The following is a 23,063-nucleotide window of genomic DNA, read 5'->3' as shown; positions in this document are numbered from 1 at the left end:
TTTATGTTTGTCTGGATCAAAAACTAGCATGAAGATCGGTGATCGAAGAGCTCGATAGGAGGAAACGAGCGGCTAGGGCATTGAGGAGAGCATTGGGAATATTGTAAAGGAGACTAGGAACACCCGGCTCCGTGCTCACCTCTTCACACCACCGCACTTCATGCTTTGACCTATGCTTCAGAAACCTGAGAGAGCGTCAAAATTCAGCGTCGATTGAGCGTCCTTGCTTCACACAAGTGAGGAACTGGACTCGAAGTTCTGTCCTATCTGAAGTTTGGAGACGCCACCGGATTTCCCAAGGAACGCAAAGGTGGCCAGACGCGCGATGTGTTTCAATAAAAACGGTTTGGTTCCACGACATTAAACGCACTACAGGAAGACCGCTGATTCGATGGTCAAAGTTCTTTACAAAGTCCTTCAAAGAAGAATTTTGATGCTCTGTGTGTCCATCGCGAAAGGAGAAACCACTACGAAACTCTTGCACGCGATCAGGACTAAGGGAGGAATCACTGGCGCCCATTCGATCAATTCGAAAAACAACGGGATTAATCAGATTAATCAAGGTGACCGAGGCACATGATTATTGTTTTTGTAATCGTATGCGTAGAGAAATCCCGAAATCTGTCCCAGAAGAACACTGTATGAAATCTCGCTCTCCGAGTGGGAGATAACGATGATCTTCGTCCAGTACCGACGGATCAACAAAAGGACACCTCGTTCCGTCGAAAAATCTCGTTGGTGCGGGTTATGTACAGTTACACGAAAAATGGGGCAGAAATTTACCTCCTACAAAATGAAATAATCGAGCAGATGTTCTGGCATCGGAAAAACTATAAAATCAGCGAAGAAAAAAAAACGATTTTCTTCGAAATACGCTTGTGAAGGACTCTAATGGTGTTAAAACACAGGAAATAGAACTGAAATCAAATCCTTACAAAATAAGATCTTAGAAGCGCCCTACGATCAGAACAAACGGTAAAACTACTGAAAAGTGGTCTTGCTAAGACTACCTAGTACAATTCCCAAACTATTGCATGAAAAAGAAAGAAAGGCCATGAAAAACAAGAAAGAGGGATTTCGAGGAGCTTGTCACACTCTGTCACACTCGAAGGAGGGAAGAAAGAGCGCGCCTCACCAAAGTCTCGATACATCACTCATGTACAACACGTTTTACGTCGCCTGTACATGAACCACACAGCCATCCCGAACTTTCGAAGTTTGTGCATCGATGAGAACATGAGCGAAGATTTTGTTGGGCTGTCGAACGATCTAGAAACCCTCCCTCTTGAAACTATTGCGACCTGCGTTTTCAACTTCGACTACCTCATCTTTATAAAAAGTCAGTCTCGCCGATTAGTGAGGATGGTGAAGTACCGCGTTCTTAAAGATTCTCACCCAATACAAATTTTGTTGAGCTTCAGAGCACCTGAGGCGCATGTCAGTCTAAAAAAGAGTGTATTGAACCTTCCCACATTTTTTGCGGAAGGTTCGATACCAGACGGCTACTCTTTAGTTAATACGTAGCCCTTGTAGAGATCATACTAGTTGGAACGATGCAAAGCAAAGGTACATGTCTTCGTTTTGTGAGATCGCGACGCCATTTTGTACGACGTATCTTCGCAGGTGTATTGCAGGCGTCCAGCGATCCTGATATCTCAGATTCACGTGGGAGTTGCACATCTTCCATAACTATGAGTAAATAAATAGAGCGGTAATCGCTTTGTTTCTCAACAATAATCTCCATCGTTCACATTGGCAAACATCAGCAAATTGGGAAAATAAGGCGCAAAAGTTGCGGTGAGTTGGGTACAGGGGCACCTAACACTGCTCTAATCGAACTGTACTCGAAGAGCGCAAAAAAGCCTTCCTAGTGGATAGAAATCGTTCTTAAAGACAGCATACCACGAATTCTACATGGTGAGAGAATTCGGGGGAAATGCAAGAGAGGGGGTTGTAGATTGAGGGATACGGCGTAGTTCCACTCATCTCTCCCTAATCGTCGTGAAAAACGACGTGGAAACAGCTTTAGTTCCTACAAAGTACGTTAGAACGTGCATCCTAGAAGTGGAAGTGAGTCAGCCGGGGACCTAAAGCCTAAAGATTAGTCTTCTACTTTCTTCTAACGCTACTGAAAGAAAAAGAAAGATAGTGGCGAAACTACTAATGTCTTACTGCTAACTTTGTCTAACTTTGCCAAACTCGGATAAAATGTAGTTGGAGGGGACTCACTGCTTAACAGAAGAAAGAACGAGAGATCACATCAACCTGAAACAAGGTGCTCTCCAAAATTAGAGAAAAAACAATTAAAAACGCACCAAAGAAGTAAAGACCTAGATAGTAGCTTGGAATGAATGTGAATGAATTGCAAATTTTTGAGATGTTAAACTTCTCTAGTCTTTCAAAGAACTGTTGGATGCGAATGGAACAAATTAAATTAACTCATGTTTACGGTGCAAAGATCTTATGGAGCCCTTGGAATAGACGTAATGCCGCTGAATAATTGCGACTGAGCAGCTTTGTAAAATAAAAAGAAACTAGCCAGATGCATGGCTCTTTTCCTAGACATTTTCTGATTTGTATGACGTATTTACAGTATCATGTGTAGCAAACCACCACAAGATATGCAACCGACCACCTAACATTTCCAACGAAGACGATGCGAAGATGGCCTGAGAGATGGGCCCGTGCAGTCCGCATTTGACACTTCCTTGTCCCTTGGGAACTAACTTTTACGCTCTGAGGGCAGTTCAAGTTCAGCGTCCCTTCCTCCCGAGCTACCCACCCACCGAATATAATCCCGAAGCAAGCGTGAACTTTAATGCAGCAAGAGCTTAACAGTCATTCAATACGACCGATCTCTCGCCATTCTTCTATGACGTTAGATATATTGTGGTGTGTGTGACTGCAACAGAAAGCGATATATCTATACGTCCGTTGTAGTACCACAATAATTAAATGAAAAAGCGAAATTTACTTAGTTTCTTATGATTGCTAGCGTGCTCTCAAGGTCTTTACCTTCTGAATTTTTCAGAAATCACATGTGTGTTCCAAGAGCTTTTTTAATATGGAAGTTGCGGACTCTTTAAATGTTACTTCCCAAGTTATTAATGAAGGTTCGAAAGAAGTGATCTATGACTCTATCGATTGGATCTCGCGCGCTGTGAGTGGCTTTTTTTTGGCACTGTTCGATTCCTTGTTAAATCTTCTCCTTCGTATACTTAGTTGTATGACACGCCACATTTCGTGGAATAATCATGGGCATGTGTGAACTTGTGTACATGAACCATGCATACGAACCCTTCTCTGCTAACTTATGAATCTTAGTCAGATACCACATTTGGAACACCATATTTCACTTCCAGATTCCAGAAACTTTCGATTTGGGAACGATAGCTGTGGAACTGACTTGCGTGGCTTCGTCGTTTAATTTTGTGGTTTTTGGGACAGGATGTGGAACTTTGTTTGTATACAACAAAAAACTTGGCAGACTTGCTCGACCGTATGTTTTTATATCGATTTCTCCAGCAAAGCATCATTACATGGATTTGAATTGAACTTTTGAAATGGAATAGTTTTGTCACGAAAGATATATCAACGTTCTTTTACTTTTTTCTTTGTGGGCATCGATTAAGGACAATTTTCTTTCTCTCGAAAAAGTCGTTGTAAGGCAACCTCTATTCAAACACTGCGAAGGTTGCTGCATTTATAGTCACATCAAGACGACACGGATCACGAGTGTTGTTGCGGTCCATTTGCGTACGCGCTCGAAACGGCGCGGTGGAGGAAGCGGTTGGAACCGAGTCGGGGCCGTCGCAAACTGCTGCGATGGGTGGTGCCAGCAAGGATTTCACCACGCTCCTAGCCGCTACGCTCCACCGAAGCACCTCGGCGTACGCAATTGAATCAAAACGACAAGAAGCGGCGTACGCAATTGCGCACGTGCTTCATGTCGTTTTGACCCTGCCATATTTATCGTTAACGGGTCCAACATGTTTTCCAGAACATGAGAAATTGAGTGATCTTCCATATTTTATGCGGTAGTTTTTCCATAGAACCACAGATTGATATTAAAGAAGTTACTTTAACAAGTACAAGTGGTGCTGTAGTGGTTAGTCTGTGGGCATTCTGCTCGTGCCAAGGCGAGGAAAGATGTCTGATCCAGACTCATATCATTTCGAGGTATTTTAGACTCTGTTTCTAGAGAATGGTGTGTGCATTTGTTTGTGAAGCATCATGTCGCATTTCATCGACCCATAATATGTAATTGTGAGCAGTGCCAGCACACCGTAACTTTGATATCTTACATCTGCTGTTGTAGTCAAATACCCTCACAGCTAAAGTCTCCATTTGTGCACAGAAGAGAAAACGAATGAACCTCCTTTGTGAAGTGAAATTATTGGCTAAAAACTAGAGTTTTCTGATAGCAGCTGTTTAGGCTGCGAACGAACAGTTTCGAAGCGGTAACTTGTATCCATCATCTTGGCCTTCTTGATGACTATGTTATAGTGGGACACAATACTGGTACTTTGATAGCAATACGGCTGCCGAGCGGTCGAGAAGGATCTAGTACATCCGTGAGTAATGCTATTTCCTTCATTTTCGCTTCCTTTATTTTTATTTCACATGTCCTGAATTGCCTATCATAGTCTTCAAGGTGTGGTTCGACTTCAATGCAGCAAGTATCATGTTTTAGCATACATGTTTCCTGTTCGGATGTCCTTCAGAAGTTAAAGAAACTTTACTTTATGGCCATGATTATTTTTCTTCATTTCAGTTATCACAATGTATTGATACGGACAGTCATCGCCGATCAGCTATCACGTGTCTCAAACTTAGCTCAGATGCCAAAAAGATATAGCATTTTTCTTTTTTTTGTCTCTGAAAGTTGGTTACTGTGTGCGATTTTAGGTTGCCTCTGGGGACGCTTCTGGCACTGTGATTCTATCAACAGTGACTTTCGATACGGTACTTGTGTAGTTTATTATTTTCTGCTCGTGAATTTCTTCCTTTCTTGTGCCTGAAGAATGTTTTTGAGATATTTGTTGTCGTTATTCAGGGTGAATTCTACCACTGCTTTCTGTTCGAAGACGCATATTCTATTGCTGCATTGGAGTTTTCTGGTGAATCAGTGATAATTCATAATGGCTCTCAACTACTTCTTGTTAACACGAGACCACAAATGGACACTCGAGTAATATGTGATCATGTAGAAAGGTTTGTCTACTTTTTCGTAGTGCTTCTCCTCGAAACTAGGTAGGAACACATAGGTCAAAAGGCCTTACCGGGATCTAATCCGTAAATGTATACAGAACATTTTTTCCTACACGGTATCGTTCTTGCAAGTTAGTTCCGTGCGCAGCGAAATCATACTTCATGTTCTGACGACTCTGTCGTGCTGAAAGTTTCAGAAGAAAAGGGTAACTGGCTTGGTAACCTATCTCGCTCTTACTTTTCATGTCAGATTTGACCGAGAGAATCCTGCTTATTCACAAAAGTTTTTTTTTACCATGTTCCAAAATTCTCCCTGTGATACTACTAATGCCAGTAATTATGTACTGACGCTTCCTTTTTTAAATCCGATCAACTATGTAGTATTATTATGTATTTCAGAACTGTTGCCATTGGTATACGTTGTACAGCTTCTTTCGTTTATGTAGCAGAAAAATTCCGTCTTTGTAAATATTCGACCTCCTTGTACAACTGTGGTGTAATCGCGACAAATGCGGTGGTGAGTTCCAGGGAATTTCCCCCTAATATTTGTCCAGTCTGCTGTCCTTATTTTTCGTTTTTTTCATCTCCTTTAGGTTGGCGGAACGGGTTTCTTTGTGTCTGTCGAATGGAATTTGGACGGAACTAAGCTGGCAGTACTATCTAGTTCCAATGTTTTCGTTATGTTTGATTTGATTCGTTCTGAAGTCCTGTGGAGGGCACCCCTTAATGTCAGTTTTAGAATCACCTGTTTTTTTTTCTTCATTCAAATGTTTCTTATTCAGTATTCTCTAACTAGTTAAGTATGGGCTATCTTGAAAGATTAGTTCAACGAATAGCAGCTTTGAAACGTGGGACATACCGCCACATTTACAATCGTCAAAATAAAGTGAAATAACATGGTTTCTGTTATATCACTACTCACAAACATTTCCCTTCCAATGTATAAAATATTTTCTACTCATTCTAAAATTTCTACTCCATGTGTTGTCGTTTCCTAAAATATTGCGGTATTCCGCGTACAATACAACATCTATCATCGCCTCTATCGTTTCGACGTCAAAGTTGGTGACATCTTGTTGATACGAATCGACGATCGGAATAGAAAGACGCGACTCTATGTGTTGTCGTTGCAATCAATCTGCGAGTTAACAAGTTGGCATGAGCAAAAACATTTGATATTCTATTGTTAACACGATTTCTTTTCAAAACTAAAGTTTCTTCCAAAGTAATGTTTTGGAGATGCTTCCGCGGTACCAGGATTAATACAAGTAACGAAGATCTTAGTTGAAGAGTTCATGTCGTAAAAGGCTTAAGCCAAGTTAACCTTTACAGCTAGTTTGTCCTTCTTTACATTTCCGTTATGGTACCCTTTACTTATGTTTCGTCAATGCAGGATTACCTTCGCTGCTTCGTCGGTGACTTCTGCGTGGATGATGACGATTCGATTCTTTACGTCACAAAGCCTCGCGGTTTCCATCGAGTTGGAGTGACAACCACTGCGAATTTCATAAACAAAGGAGGTATTTCGATATTTGTGTATTGTATTTTTCTTGACATTTCTCCTTCTCTTCTTTTCTTTTCTTTTTGTCCAGCATCACCTCAGTTTCTTCAAATTGTTAATTATGTTTAATTTTTTTTTTAATTATAATCATCTTCTCTTAAAGTTGAAGTTGCGAATTCATATTTCCTATGCACCTCATCACGACCCAACTTACCAACCAGCAAGAAAAAACTGACTGGAGGTTAAAAGTCGTTTTTCTACGTATTGTAATAGTATTGCTGCGGTGCCATTGGACTACCATGAAGTACAATAGAATCATATGAACCGTCTCTCTCCACACCTGCAAGTGATTAATTACATCATGCGATCCCTGTATTATCCGCTACTTCTGAACATGCATTCCACGTAGTGAAAGGTTAGACGACAATATCTCGGATTGCGAACCAGATTTTTGTAGGTTTGTGGGCAATGTCCAGCAATCTTTACACTCTGCTCGAGACCACAATTTTTGTTCACATCTCTTATTCCATCCCCTACTCACCACACGTCTTAGCTGAAATAGCACGCTTATTGGTGTCTCAAGAAACTGACACCGATGCCCCAAATATGTTTGAATTATTGAATTTTTCGTTCAGTAGAAATGTGGGGAAGGAATGTGGTTTAGATTTCTATGCTTTGAGACCACGTAGACTTCCACTTCAATCTCTATTTGCTATTCCTTCATTCTTAATGTTCAATTCTATTTTGTAGAATCTCGAGTTTAATGTCGATACCAACAAGTTTTACAGTACTTTAACGTTCGAATTCAATGAGACTAGAAGAACTAAAGATAATTCCCCTTCTGAATGTAATCTCAGAAATGAAGGTTTGAAAATTTGGAACCGCTCGCAGTCGCTCAGAACATTTCTAACGTTGGGCAGAATAGTCATAAGAGTGAAAATGACTTGCTGGTCAGAGATGTTGACAAAGTTTACTAAGTATGAGAAAGTGTCAAGGATTGCCCAAGCTCGTCGAGTACTAATGATCAGTTTCTGATCATTTGATTGATTATCTTATCCTTAATCATTTTTAGTAATTAAACATATACTGCCAAAAACCTACTAACTTAGCAGATTTCTCATGAAAAAGGTGTTTAATTGATCCCCAGAGGGTTCTAGCTAACATCAGCACCTTTACTGTAAGCCTAAAGATTCCGAAATGCAAAGTTTTCTTGTATTCGGTTTCCTAACAGCATTACCAGAAATAGATTTTCTAATTTTAAAGCAGCGTCCTGCTCCATAACAGCATCTTATGACCAGGGTCAAGCGTGTAGTTGGGAAAAAACCTCCTGAAAAGGATCTCCCTTAGAAGATCCTCTAGAAAACGACTCCTTCATATCGATCTTCCTAATATAGCCGCTCATAGCAATGGAAAATTAGTTGAAATAAACAGAATTAAAGAAAAGGATTGGACGCTTAATAATAAGTCAAAAATAATATAATGTTGCAGATGTTATTAAATACCGCTATGATGGGTATTAATATAAAGTGATGCGACTGAGAAAAACAGGGAAAACATTGTTAAACCATTTTTACACCATTTCCTACTATTTCCTCACAATTTTAATCATCGACAATTAAAAAGAACGGTTAAGAGTTCGATCCCCGCCGAACTTTCCCATTTTCTCAAGATGGCAAAACAACTAATGCCGAGGCAGCATTCTAAAAGCATTTTTTTTTCACTATTTTCTACTTCCTACACTCAATTCTACTCATTGACAGTGGTTACAGACAATGAATAGTTCGATCCCCGCCGGGATCTTGTTTTTTGCAAAACCGAAAAAAATTGCTGAGAAAAAAAATTTCACCGCCAGTTTTTCTAAAATTGTATTTAGAACACTGCACACCGCATATAGGTGTTGTTTAGAGGTCATTTTAGCGATTAGAACTAGGCCCTGATTGGAAATTAATGCTGGACTAGTCGGATTTTAGTAGCGTGAAATAAACATGAACAACGGACTACAGAAGAGGGGGAGGAAGACAGAGATGTTTTCTGTAAAGGATAGATTTGCGCTATAAAAGGGTTAAAATATTTTTTTCAGCGACCCTCTGGTTCTTTTTTTTTGAAAGTTGAGAAAAGGTCGAGAAATTTAGCATTTTTCTCAACTTCTTCTTAACTATCTAGAGGGAAGTAAAAATAAATTGTAATAGCAAATATCTTCCTCTACAACATACTCCAAACAGAATTTGTCTTTATTAACTAACTAACTGAGTTATTGGACTTTGTTTGAAGTCACACAGATTTTGACGCAGTGCCGAAAATCTCAGATTTCGCACTTCTTCCCGTTGCGAGATTACGGTAGCACGGTTAGAAAATTCGACGCAATATTTTAATAAAGCATCAAGGAAAACCCTTCACTGTAAGTTTTAGTCTCTGTAGATGTAATGGTTCTCTCAAAAGCTAGTTGAGAAAAACTCGAAAATTTGAGGCTAAATTTAAAGTTTTTCTCAACCAGGTTTCAAAAAAAAACGAGGAAATCTATAAACACCAAACTTTTTAGGAATATAGAAGAAATCATTCCCTACGTATTGCAGCCTGCTTTATTGCATGAAATTCATTTTGAGCTTCGATTTTTAGAAACTCGCGGAGCCTACTTTGTGTTAATTTTATCCCTAATAGCGTCGGATGGGAAATGTGCTCTTTTAACTCTCGTACACTAAATGCCAAAATACCACTTTTGTCGGAGATTGATCTCTGATCGCCGCAATAAAACCAGCGACACATCACATTGCGCCTTCAAATACTGGCGGTGCGCAAAATGCTTTCCCGTAGAGTACGTAATACATTTTATTGGTTGTAATGAAGGTGTCCGGCTTTATCGTTTTGATTCCTCCTCTCCTAGTCAATATTTTCTTCATTTTTTGGCGAAATTTTCTTTACCAGCTAACTTTGAAGCAAGGTCGCAAGAGTTTGTTCAGAACGCATTGTATAATTGACACTCTTTTTCTTGTCATCGCACTCATGACCCTTCGTATTTATACTAATTTTGATGCCCTTCTTTGTTTAGTGTTTTCTCAAGCTAGGCATGGACCATAAGGTGTGGACCTATGCCAGCAAAATCTTAGAAAAATACTTCACGCATTCTATTTTTCTAACATTTCGCATCCCTTGATATGATATGAGTTCAAAATCGACTACCCCTCGTCTTTTTCTTCTTGCTCTCTTCATTTTCTCTCCTCTTCTGTCAAGCCTTGTAACCCCCTCCTGCTCTGACACTCCTTCTACGACCCTTCTGCTGAGAAATTCTCAACGCACGCTTGACCCTCCTTATGATATGGAACATTCCTTTAACTGGTTCAACATCTGAATTCTTTCAGATGCCTTCTATGAAAACCGGGAATTATATTACCAGGATTTTGTGGCATTTCATTCTCTTTTATTTATAAAATTTATTACGAACTGGGTTAAGCCATTTTTCCATTTTATAGCTCTGAGTTTCTGAGTGAAATAAGCTGGTAACATATGAAATTTCTGGATGAGTTTAGACTTGTTCTCGCAGAGATTTTGTCCCAACAATATTGTTCAGATTAAATTTAACCGTTCTGTAATTCAGCTCAGTTTTTACAGAGAGTGATCTTCGATCTACGTCTCTGCTGTCTTCTCCGAAAAAGTTACTCTCAAACAGTGCTTTTCGCGTAACTCAAAGAGGTTTTTCCTTTTTAAACAATGCTCTCAGCGTTGCCAAGGACATCACTGTGAATTCCGAAGGTGAACATTTGCTTTCAAATATGGACGTAGTTGTTATGTTACTGTTAGAGTGAAGAAAAAAAACTGTTTATTCCACTGAGTTTTAAACAAATTATAAGTTGGAGACCTTGTGTACGCACTGCCTTAAGCCATTTTTATCTCAGTGAAATAAAATTTTTGTTAGCGTTAGTTAATGTTAGCGGATACAAACAACGAAGTTAATATGTGCCCTTCAGTTAGCAGCTTGCTGGAGGATGCTTTGAAGAAGATGGATATTCAGAAAGATGCGGAGCATGTGAAAGAAGTGAGAGATAATGCTACGGATCGCAAAGTAGGTTCATATACGTATTCATAATTATTCCTTTGGAATTTCTACACATCTTCACGATCGTAATATTTAGGATCTCTGCAATGATTCTATGTTGGCTGCATATGTTCGCCCTCCTGTAAATATACCACCAATTATAAAGGAACACCACGATGTCTTTGTAAAACGAAAGGAAAAAATACGTTGCAAAAAAGGAAGTCGCTCAGAGAATATGGATAGATTTGGGGCTGTTGAGACTGAGAACCAAGTGACAATCGACGAGGGCACCATTCTCGCTTTAAGAAAGGAAGGTAGTCAACTTTTTTTCATTGCTAGCACAGTATTGATTAACAGGAAGTAAGCACTAACTTGCAAAAGCTACCAGTAAATTTATCTTTTGTGTTGAGCGTTTTTTCCTCAGTGTTCCAGTGCAAATTTATAAGAAATTAGTTCGGATTTTGAGCTCATTTCTATCATTTATACTCTCCATGTTTTCTAGTTCTTGGAAACAACATCTTGTGCAGTAGTCCATGCAGCTCCGGGGCTAGTATGGAAGAAACACTGACATGCAGCCCTGGAGAGAGCCCGCTTATCTCGGGTCTCTACATGAAAGCGTCAGATTGCACAAAAACATCTTCCACCCCTTCTTCATCAAGAGACTCTTCCACTGTAAGAAGAGGACAGCTTACATTGCAAGGTTCGAGAATCTTACTCCTTTTATATTTTGCATTTGATTGAAGCATGTTGTCAGGTGATGAAGACAATGAAAATAATGACTGTAAAGATGGAAACCCCTCGAATGCATCGTATTTCGTGGAGCCAACAACTAATACGGAAACGTCATCGCGTGGAGCAGAATCAGTAACTTCCGCGTACGAGTATCTTCTGCATAAGAACGTCACGAAGCCTTCAACATTAGAGGTGCACTTGTTTTACACATCTCCTCTTGTCGTTAAATGAATATAAACGCCTATTTATATATAAACTTGCACCTACAGGATCTGCAAATGATTCTTCTTGGAAATCGCCTGCAAATAATTATTGAAAACGGAATGATTATGATGATTAAAAAAAATGATTGAAGTGAATCGTAGTCATCCTCTTTTTTGAAGAGTTATCAAAAGTTCTCCAACAACCAACTAAAATTCCTGGGTTTCACATGTTTCTCTCGATCTATTGTTGTCAAATTTTTTTATACGTTTACTCTCTACCTATACCTAGTTTCCTTTCTTCTAAATTAAATTTTCACGATACTTTCTCTTTATAGTATTGCTCATGCACCGTGACGTTGTTCTTCTTCTTAAGGTGCTTGAATGAAGGTCCGAGTTTTGAGCCTACATCAAAAATCTACTTCTTTGTGGCTGGTGATATGTCCAAGTACTTCTTCCTGTACCTTGGAGTTTTGATTTATATTTTACATCTTCGCTATTAGAGCAGTGCAAATTTTTCGTAACCTTTCTCACTTTAACTTACCAATAAAACCTCTGTTGAGTTTTTCATTTCGTTGTTTTTCTACTGCACATACTTGCCCTTAGTGAACTTCAAAATGAATATGCAAATACTGGTCATTGAGTTCTTCGCACAATTGTTATCAGATTGCTTGCTCCTGTCCGCTTGACAGCGAAACGTTTGTAACAACTCCCTTTACCCTGCTAACACACCGTCCGCCATCTTCTCTTTTCGTACATTGGGATCTTCACGATCTCCACTCCAAACAAAGTACCGGTCGCTGCAAATTCTTATTTTTGAAAATTCATGTGTCTATGATCCTTGTCTTCTAGTTTAAACCTTCAACTTCTAACGGCACCGCTGTTTTGTTGCGAAATCAGGTCATTCGGGAAAGGTCGCAGAAGAACGTTGTGCTTAATGATCAAGTTGACATATGGATGAAGGTAAAGTTCTCTTTTTACTACGTATTATTTTACTACAATTTTTTTTAAAATTCTTTCTATCTTTCAGATTTTCCTTCCATACACGGCTAAGTCGTTCGCGGTAGGATGTGATCATATTGTTTTATGTCACAAAAAGAAAACTCCCCGCATTCTCTCACTTGATGCACTAGGATCAAAGAAGCCGCTTTGGCTGGTGGCAAAATGGTCAGCTGATAGCGTGGCGATGAATGGTATGCATGCTATCTTGATTCTGTTTTTTTCAACTATGTTATGATGCTCAGAACATCTAGAAATTAAATTCTTTTTCCTTGCCTTGTTCTTTCTGTCCATGTTCTCTCCTGATTTGCTGCTGGAAAAAAGTGCAGTGTGAAAGCTAATCAACGACACGTACTACAATGCACGAGTTATTTTCACGTTTCAACATAGATGCGAAAATAGTTATATAATTATTTAAATAATTTCGTCCTAGAAAATATGGCACTCATATATAGATGGGTATAGTTCGCTAATACTCATGCTTTTGCAAGCGATACCGCGTGGTCTCTCGTGTGAAATAGACATTAGAGACAACAGGGAAACCATTTGTAGCCCGATAAATGGTCCAGTTTTCCCAACTGCATAAACTAAAACCTGAGGAATCTCAAAAAGATTATGCCGATTTCAATTTAGAAAAATAAGGGAACTTTAAATCCCGAATTATTTTTTTTGGGATGACTCTATTTGTTACGTAGCCATCGCTGCTGGTTTCGCAATTAGCTGCGGATATAACAAGCTTCACATTAACAGCTCTGAAAAAATGAAGGTAACTAAGAAAGAGTTGAACCCAAATATGTCTGAAATCAGGTAAAGAGTAACGATAAGGAATGAAAGAGATAGGGAAAAGGAAAAAGGTGGTAGCGAAGGAATTGTGAAAAACAGTAAAATACTTGAATTTGAAGAAAATAAAAATAAATATGGTTATTGTTAGGCACGAATTAGAAACCGTAAGGTCTTCAATTACTTCTTCGTGTTTCCAGATGAGGACGAAAGTTTTAGCGGAAAAAATAGTCCCCAGCAGCAAAACATTACATATACCTATTTGAAAATGAATATCGCTTTTCTCTAGAATAGGCAATAGTTCCCACATGTTTGATCTGAAAAATTAAATAGTAGTTTTGTGATGAGAAAATTGACGTCAGCAGATCCAGCCATCTGAAAATGCGAGAAAAAACGGTGTGAAAAGGCGCATTGAGATGTAATTTTTTTAAGTAGAATACTAAAGAGCAGATTCAGCGGTTCATGAGATGCTTAATTATGCAATACATATTTGGTCTCGGGGTCTATGTAGCGCAGTCTGTAAGCAGTTCGGCTCTGATTGCACGATCGATACGGTTGAAAACACCGTAGCACCAACAGCGCCTTTCATCTTTCCGGCGTCCATAAACACCCAGACTTTTCTAGGAGGATAAAAACACTGAATTGATACATCGGATAGCCTCTAATTTGTTATATACGCTGCGCACACGTTCACAATCTCAAACGGTTCTGATTTGGATTCGGACGCGTAGGGGCAACCTCATAGGGTGCGACGCCGTGCACGTTAATTTTTATTCTTTATTTGCTTTAAACTTCCATACGAATTATGCACTCAGATGTTGGAATCCTTATGTGCTATATGTTAAATAATAAAATAAAACCGTCTCAGAGAGTTGGAAATTATTCTCAAGATAAAGTGGATTAGGGGCCTGTAAAATTTGTTCTGATTGATTTATTTCTGTTTGAGAAGAATATCATGGGCTCAGGGATTATCATCAAATCCAAGCATTTGTAAATGCTTGGCGAAACATTTTCTTTGTTGAAACCAGGGTCAGGATTTCCCTTATAGAACAAGTCATTACATTACGGCTTTGCGTGTGTATTTCGCATGAGTTGCGCTTATAGTACGAGATAAACGTGATTGCAGTGTATTCCGTTGGCTCATTATTCACAAACATACATCATTCAGTACCAACAACATTCATAATCATCTTACTTTTGATCGATCCCTGGTTGAATTATCTTCACTCTTCACTTCATTGTTACTTCATTGTGTCTATAATCGTATATTTGTTTCAAGATTGTAGTTTTGTGAAATGTTTCATACTAATTGTTACACTCAGACAGGGAATCGATCGTATGGAGAGTTCATAACAATGCTGGTTGGTGCGCTGTCGATTCTTTAACTACATCCACACGCTTCGAAGAATGTGCAACCGATGGAGGAGGTGTAATTGAGGTGTCCGTAGGAAGTAACATTGCGTGGTATCTAACAAGAGAAGGGGTGAGTATTTATCATGCTCAAACTATTATTTCTTTTCTGCTCGTTTTCGAGGTAACCTCAGGTCATAATAATTCTTATTGGATTTCCTTCGTAACAGAAATTCATGAATTTAACGGCGTAGGAACACAACAAAACTCATAAATAGGAGATTAAATTACGCACTGTTATAGGTTAGTAGGGAGTCTTGAACTAATTTTGGAATAATAAAATATGGAAATATTTAAGATGCGCAGTTGACCATTATAAATCTTTTTTTAAAGTGCTGCACCTTAGTGCTCTTGAAATACGTAGTTCTTTCAAAAAAAAAGTTGTTATGGGTGTCTTTAGAAAGAAATAAACCGTGCGCTGCGATTAGGCGTCCCACATTGAGAAGGTGAAATCACATTCCAGTTTTAAGGTGTCCGTTCAAATGGAGTTGCCAGAGAAGGCTATTTTCTCAAGGGTCGACTGTGACTGGACACTGCGATCTATTTCGGCTTCCGATGACGCTGTGTGGGCAATAAGACGCGATGTCGGAAGTTTAGTTGTACGAGTGGGATTAGCGAGATGCAGAATGGGTCTTGACTGGATCGAGATAGTGTGAGTGATGTTGCCGTTCATATACATGCAATCTATTCATTATCTTCTAGCCCAGAGGGTCCGTCGAAACTAGTGTCTGTTTGTGTGTACCGTTCCTATGGGTTTGCATTAGATGACACAGGTCGCCTCTGGATGAGTACTGGTGTAGATCGGCATCATCCTTACGGTAGTAGTGATGCGTTCTACAAGGTTCGTGGCTCTTCCTTCTTCTTAGATTTTTATGATTTTCTCTTACTTCTTGGTTCATACATACTAATTTAGGAGTTATAATAAGACAAATCTCCCCAATCTTTGCAAAAAAAAAAAAACTGCAAATTCTTTCTTCGTATAATGGGAAATACACTACCTTCGTCTACCTAAATAAGCTACTCACAGTAACGTCGTTTCACGTCTAAGGAGTAGGCCGCTAGCGCTGCGATGTCAATGTCCATTATTAGTAGATCTAAAGTTCTCTGTTTCTCTTTCTTGAATGACCACGGATTTCCACTATTTAGGTGTGTTTACCTTTTTTCGATGGGAAAGCTCCACCTACCATTGCGTGGACTGTCAAGTAAGGTCGATTTCCATATAAAATTAATATTTTATATTCCAGTCGAAATTTATGTCCTTTTTATGTCATCTTTAATATAGGGCATCTTCTACCGGACTGTTTCTTTGTGCTGGGAAAGTTATGCTCGTTGTAAGGAGCGCTTTATCTGCGCATAGGTATGCAACGTCTAAGTACTCTCACAACAAAGGGTGATTGTTGGCATCTACAGGTTTCCGCGAGAAGTTCCTGCCAAGTTTGACATGTTGGACAACTTTTCAATGCTGTCGTCTGGATCTTACATTGGCTGTTCAGGTCTGTATCACGTACATTGGGATTCTGTAGTTTCCTAGAGGTCGTTATGAAGTCTAGTCGTCTAGTAAATGTCAGTCACTAACTTACTGTTATGTATTTAAATCTTTTGAAATTCAATCGAAGTTTGTTTAGTGCTCTGGAGTAAGAGCTTTATAATAATACCATCAGTTATAATGTAACTTGAACCCACATCTACAGTGTTGCCGATAGTATCTTTCATTGCCAGCGTTTTTTGTAGAGGAAAAGTTAAAGGAAACGTAAGAGGCAACACTGCGGCGTCACTACGGCTGCGCTCGTAGAGACGCAGTGGAGAAAGCGGTTGGATTCGAAATGATACCGTCGCGAGCTGCAGCGATGTATGGTGCTAGTAGGGGTCTCCACTCGATTCTATCCGCTTCGAGCGCGGCCGCTTACGCAACTGCATCGCTGTCGTTTTTTATCCAACTTTAAGTAAACATGTTGAATTCCAAAGGTCTTGAAGTCATTCTATTCTGATCTTGAGCAAGCAGCGCCTCAGATCAAAACAGCTGATTTGTTTCATGGAAAATACGTAGCTCGTGATCTTATATCGTTCAAATCAAAATTCCTACATAGGGTCGAAGCTTGCATTCTTTTTCAAAGACTATAGAACATTCACCTATGGGCATCAATTCGCTGTGATACCAAATATGATTTTTTTTTGCTATTCAGGATATATTTATCTTTGCCGACAGGATTCCGAAATATTTGTGTATCGACCAACAAGGCGCAACTTCGTCACCATCAGCATTCCTTCAACGTCACAAGCGGTTAGTCGGGGACTATAATATAATTGATGAGCTTATAAATCTCATTATTCCATATTTGTTCCTCTTAGCTCTCTATAGGCTTCCAAAGTTATGCAGAACTAACTAAATAACTTGTTTTTTTAGGAATACGGTTAAATTGCACGCCCTTGTTTTGGACGCATTTAAAGACAACATTGAGTTAAATTTTAGTTGTTGAGTGCATACTTTGCAGTGGGAAAAAAACCTGCAATAAAATTCAAGTATTAAGTTACAAAAAGGACTATGAGGCGGTTCACCCAAAGAAGAAACACTTTACACCCGTGGTGTAATGACAAGACAGCAAAGAATGAAATCCACATCAACTCCTTTTTAATTTTTTTGTCCGCAAGGTCGCGTCTTCAGACTGCTTCAAGACTTTGAAGCAAAGAGCTTTTCCCGTAAATGGTGTAAAAGGTAACGTCGGCGGGTGGGGTGGTATGTCATAGTCTTCTCGATTTCGAGATTTCCGCATTGATGTAGGTTTTTTAAGCTACATATCGAACTTCCCGTTGTTCACAGAAAACAATATTGAGCATCTTCTGTGCAGTAACCTTAAGAGTAGCCTGCTCGTCGCTCACATATTTTGCACAGTTACGTTAGACATTTACGTTAGACGTTTACGATGGAAAGACTACTTCTTTTCGTACTTTTTCCTACAGCTGGAAGTCAGGAAAAAGTCGTATAATTGCTCAAGGCTGACAATGGGAGGTGTATGACGTTCTAAATGGTAGCGTTCTAAATGGCAAATCTTAAAACTGTGTCACCGTCTGAATGAAGTGAACTTTACCGATCTTCTTATGTAGTAGCCAAACATTTTAAGATTTTAGCCGTACTTACCAGAAGACCAACGAAAACAAAAAAAAATTAATGAGACGTTTCTTTTGGGGCCGCGTGCAGATGTCAGATAGCGCTACCTGTACGTGGTGGCCCGCTTTCCTCAAGCACAATCAAGCATCTGAGTGTATTTCTTGAAAGTACACGAGCTATATAACTTGCACTGTTATGTGGCTTAAGTTTCCTAAACTGCAATAACATGCTGTCGCCAAGCATACTGCCAAAGCCCTTACACTCATAGGTCAAGCGTCTAGGGAGAACATGGAATCTTTGGAAACAACCATCGTTGTTGTAACGTTGAACTGCTGGTCGCTTTCGACTGTAGTCCAGCAAGCCAATCTACCCTGATCTGGCCTGATCTGATCAACGACTTCTGAATGTGCCGTTTGCTGCGCAGAAAACACACATTATGGGCCAAGAAGCGCCTCTGTATAACTGCGAGATCGCAGAGGACTCAAATCCTGGATGGTAATCAACTATGCACTTACAAAAACCGCTGAAGACTATTAAAAGGATACGTTTTATGATGAGCCCAACATGCTTATGTCCAAGATACTCAGGTAGCAGGCAGTTGTTGGCAGAATTAATGTGAACGCAAAGACGGGTCTCGAACAGCGATGCGATGTGTTTGAAAAATGGTATTACCTCGCGAAGCAAACGTCGGACAATAATCTTCGCCCAGTAGATCTTTGCGAACAGACGAATCTCATTATTGCAACCACGTTTAAGCGGAATCATCGCTGTCAGCTTACGTGGGAAAGGTCAACCCCTCTAACATCTGAAGAGCACCAAAAGCAAAAGATGATAACTCTTGAACTTTAGCTCGATCATGTTTTGACAAGACACAACCCCCTGCTGGAAATCTGAAATCTAGAGCGTCCTATTCCAAGCAGCTTTCAGTTCTTCTCAGCTTGAAAGTATGGTTGCAGAAAAAAGTCGAAGAGTACTGCCTCCACCGAAGATTGGCGTGACAGATTTGAAGGACGAAGAAATCCCCAACATGAGATTCGACAAAAACTGGAGTACGGACTAAGAAGAGGCTTATTAACACCGAATCTTTCATCTGTTGCATTCAGAACGCTGCTCCTGGTTTTGACATCGAGGAAGAAGTTCACCTTTTCATTTGCTGAAAAAATATCCACATACAATTCTGAATGTTTCGCTCGCACTACTGGTGATCTCAGCTAAGATCGTCAGCTGAAACGTGATCGTTAGAATGAATGGGTTTTAGGAGCGAATGGGTTCGATAATGCGTGGGAGGACAAGAACCCGACGAACTTCTGCTATTGCGTTATAGCGGTAAGATGAAAATATGTTTACTTGCTCTCAATGCTGCAGGTGGTGTCGTTGTTGGCGAGACAACTGCTAGTTTGGAGGGAGCATTTCAGCCCCTTGCGGAACGGACAAGCGTCAGTCTCTGAACTCGTGCACGACCAACGATCTACGTACACTGTGGTCGATGAGTTCCAGAACCTCCGACGGAGTCGGAGGTTCTGGGATTCATGGAATGACGATCGTCATCCGTTCGCTGTAAATTGACGGAAGGATACCTGACTCTTGGAGACCCTCTACCTTAGTTTTCCTCTGCAAGTTCTTATAACTCACGGTACCTAAGAACTACTGAGAAATATCTTTTCTACGTGTAATGCACAATGTCTTGGAGCGGATAACCCTGTATCGGTTTGGCAAAAACCACGAAGAAACCACCCGCTGACGAACAAACTGACTTCCGTCCTGCTTGACCTGCGATGTGCTTATTTTCAAAGTGGGAGAGGAACTCGAAGCCTATGGAGTGAGCTTCTCCGAGTTTTGAAGCCGCATTCAGCTCTCCCCATCGAGGCCAGCGCGGAGAGCAACTGCTGCTTTTTTCGAACACTTTCCGGATGTACTTCTCCATTGGAGGTGTAAACTGGAGTAAGAAATGAGCTTTTCTGTTCAACTTTGCCGTAGATGACATCGTGCGAAGAACAGTTGAAGAATGTTTCGATGATGAGGTTGTTGCGCCATTTGTTGCCCTGGTACCCTGGTCGACCCCGAATACGCTGACGATTTAGTAATATTCGCCTTGAGCAGCGCGAAGCTGCAACATGTCATCGACCTTTTGTCGAAGCTGGCTGCTTGGTTCAACTGGACGAACAGTTTTTTGCGAGCTCTAGCGGAAGATCGAACAGAATGTGCTCAATTATGTTCAAGGACGACTCACCTCGGCGAAGATGCGGATGAGCCGCGTTAAGCTGTAACAGCCTTCCGCCGTTTAATTCAAACAAGCCATACGGCAGATATGTTGACATCCACACTCGAGCACTGAAAAATTAGGTTTGTTTTACAGTGGAATATACCTCAAAAGAAGCTGTATATTGTGAACAATGCAGTTGCGACTGTGTAATTCCGTTGCAGCACCGCCAGAAAATTCTGCCACTTCCGAGCTCATAATTATTCTCGCACCTACCAGTTCATAACATGTTATGTTCTGCCCCATTGCTGTCGAAGTTACTAAGCTTACTTACTGCCGTAAATGTGAAGGTTGTTCTCCCATTTTTCATCGATTATGAGCATATATTAAGGAATTCTTTCAGGAACAAATCTCAACTATCAAAGTTCTTCTACAATTTGATTGGGGTCTTAATGAAGCCATTTCTTAGGTAGTTTCTTTATGCGGCACTCGTGAGAATTTGTCTCTTATTGACAGCGCTGGAAAAGTGTTCCACTGTGATGGCGAGTCTCCGAATTGGGTTGCTGAAACAGATCTTCCAGGTTGGTGTTATATCCTTTTTGCTGCATCACGACATTTTTTGTTTTTGAAAATTTGGATGGTCGTAGAATCTATCCTTTATATTCATGGTTTCCAGACAGGTGATAACCCAACAAGTGCCTAGTCACTTGGCGATTCTGTTCCTTCTGCAAAATTTTGCTTCTGCTTCATGTTTGGAAATTATGCGTCTTTTAACTTACATGAAAGGGAAAAGTAACAAACATTTTGCTGCAAAATAGTTATGCAAGTAAACTGAAAAGTAAAAAAAAGTAAAAGTTTTTTTTTGTCTTTCCCGTATTCTGTCCAACGTTTTCATCTCTGGTAATTTGCAGATTGTGTGTGCTCTATTGCTCAGAGTAAGCTAGCCCGTTGGGCGATTACGTGTACTGGTGCCCTGTTCATCAAGCAGGCAGGTTCAAATATATGGAATAATGTCATAGCACCGGCTGATGTAGAGAGCAAGGTTGTTCCAGCGCAAGTAGGTTGAAATTCTGACTTTTTGTGGTTTCAAGTAGATCACGTTATGACGAGCATATCAACTTATCTGTGTATTCTTTCCACCGTTAGATGGTTAACATTGCAGATAGATTATCTTATATAAAATTTCTTCCAATTGTTGCACTTTTGTTAATTTCAAATTCAATTTTTCTACAAATGTCCACATTCCTTTTTCCAATAACGAAATCCGTTCGTTCGGCGTTGTGTCTGAAGTGGTCGTAAAAAGAGAAATTTTAGGTCTTTACTTCTCCAAATGGAATCTATGTTTGGGTTCTTTCTGATGGGCGTGGTTGGGCACGCACTAACGTCAATGAGAGGAATCCCGCCGGTGTGAAATGGACTGAGGTTACGGTGATTTCTTCACATCCTGCCTAGATATTCACTACAGCATTTTCAGACATATCACACTTCGGAATTATACAGCCTTGCCGTAGGAGATAACGTTGTTTGGGCTCTTGACAGCTCCGGCCAGTTGCTTAGACTGCGCGGTTTGGCGGCTGGTAATCCAGCTGGCAACTACTGGCGACCCATTTCGCAAGCAGTGTTTAGGTAAAAAGGCGACTATTGTTTGTATCTTTTCTAGCTGATATTTACAACGTGAGTGCGATTCGCCCTTCACAAGTTATTTGCAAAGGCGAAAAGCATTTCCGTCGAGGGGATGCTTATAGTGGAACAATGACGCCAGTAAACTTCATGACGGCTGACGAAACTCAGGACTTCTCTCTCTAATTTTCAAACAATTTAGAGAGATTTCCGTGGATGCTCAAAGTGAACTGTGGGCGATAGACATGGAAAATCGTTTAGTTCGGCATTTGGTATGTATTTATTTCATTCCCAGTCCTGTGTATTGTCGCATATGGGTATCGTTCGCAAGTGGATAGTTTTCTATCGATTTAGTGGATAGAACGTGTTAGAAGACAGCTTGACCCTCCTTCGATTACAGGATCTTTTGCTGTTGCTTGGACAAATATGTGTCCTCACGGGACTCACAAGTTCATAGCATCAGTCAAGCATATTGTTTCTTTTGTAGCAGTAATTACTTCACTTCCTTTCAGAGTGATGTGTACGTGCCAGAGCAGTTGTTCACAAATGAGGCGCCAAGCCCATTTGAGCTCATATGAAAGCTTGTATTTTCTTCCTCGTCTAATCTCCCAAATGTAGTTTTATTAACTGCACTAACATTAGTTTTGTTCTTTGTGAAACAGTTGTGTAAAAGACTCGATAGACAGGATATCTCTAGTTTTTTTTTTCGCATTTATGGTTTGCACAGATTCTTTCTGTCTCCTCAGCCCTTGCCTAACATGTGACATATGTACAAATCTCTCATTAAAGCATAATTATTAACCGTTAAATGTGACAAAGCTGTAGTCTAGCCGTTTTCATTCCAGTTTTGGGGTTTCGTTTCCTTTTTTTATGCCAAGTTGTAAAATTGATTCAGAATTGATCCCCAAATAGTTATGGAAATTGTGTGTATGCTATACAACGGTGAACGCCTTCCCTTTTAAAAATGTGATATTTCCATATGGATCCGTCTGTGATCATTGACCCTGACTTTGTAACTCCTATTAATTCAAGGTCTCAACGATCTTTTTTTTTGAAGTGCCAGAACCGTTCTTGCTCTTCTTTTTTCAATGCCCTATATTTTTCACTTAAATCGTTTCATCTTTTGTGTTGTATGAATTAGACGTAGTCATCTGCATTTTCTATATTCAAAATATCAGAATTGTTTCCCAAATAGATGAACCGAATTAGTGTAGATAAACTGAATGAATTGAAATAAACTGTGATAATTGGTGTCTTCCATTTGTTTTTTTATT

At 39.9% G+C, this 23,063-nt stretch overlaps 1 protein-coding gene across 2 annotated transcripts; it reads left to right on the top strand.

Moving 5' to 3' along the window:
- Positions 1–3,064: 3,064 nt before the first annotated feature.
- On the top strand, positions 3,065–22,367 carry RB195_014997 (uncharacterized protein; the record flags this gene model as incomplete). Of its 2 annotated transcripts, XM_064205504.1 has the most annotated exons (30): positions 3,065–3,160; positions 3,363–3,499; positions 4,436–4,460; positions 4,534–4,574; positions 4,775–4,823; positions 4,909–4,965; positions 5,057–5,214; positions 5,611–5,728; positions 5,805–5,939; positions 6,605–6,731; positions 10,319–10,459; positions 10,675–10,769; positions 10,840–11,056; positions 11,245–11,442; positions 11,497–11,666; positions 12,527–12,637; positions 12,705–12,867; positions 14,776–14,936; positions 15,334–15,515; positions 15,566–15,704; positions 16,010–16,065; positions 16,146–16,220; positions 16,274–16,356; positions 17,047–17,144; positions 20,639–20,750; positions 21,081–21,226; positions 21,484–21,591; positions 21,644–21,795; positions 21,992–22,061; positions 22,302–22,367. In XM_064205504.1, the coding sequence occupies 30 exons, from the start codon at positions 3,065–3,067 to the stop codon at positions 22,365–22,367; spliced, it is 3,486 nt and encodes a 1,161-aa protein (XP_064061384.1). The 2 variants fall into 2 exon arrangements, with proteins under 2 accessions (XP_064061384.1, XP_064061385.1); XM_064205503.1 differs by lacking the exon at positions 4,775–4,823 and having other exon boundaries at positions 4,436–4,574.
- Positions 22,368–23,063: the final 696 nt, after the last annotated feature.

The sequence above is a fragment of the Necator americanus genome, chromosome V (genome assembly GCF_031761385.1).
Source record: "Necator americanus strain Aroian chromosome V, whole genome shotgun sequence".
Lineage (NCBI taxonomy): Eukaryota > Metazoa > Nematoda > Chromadorea > Rhabditida > Ancylostomatidae > Necator > Necator americanus.
This window is presented reverse-complemented; position numbering and strand designations above follow the sequence as displayed.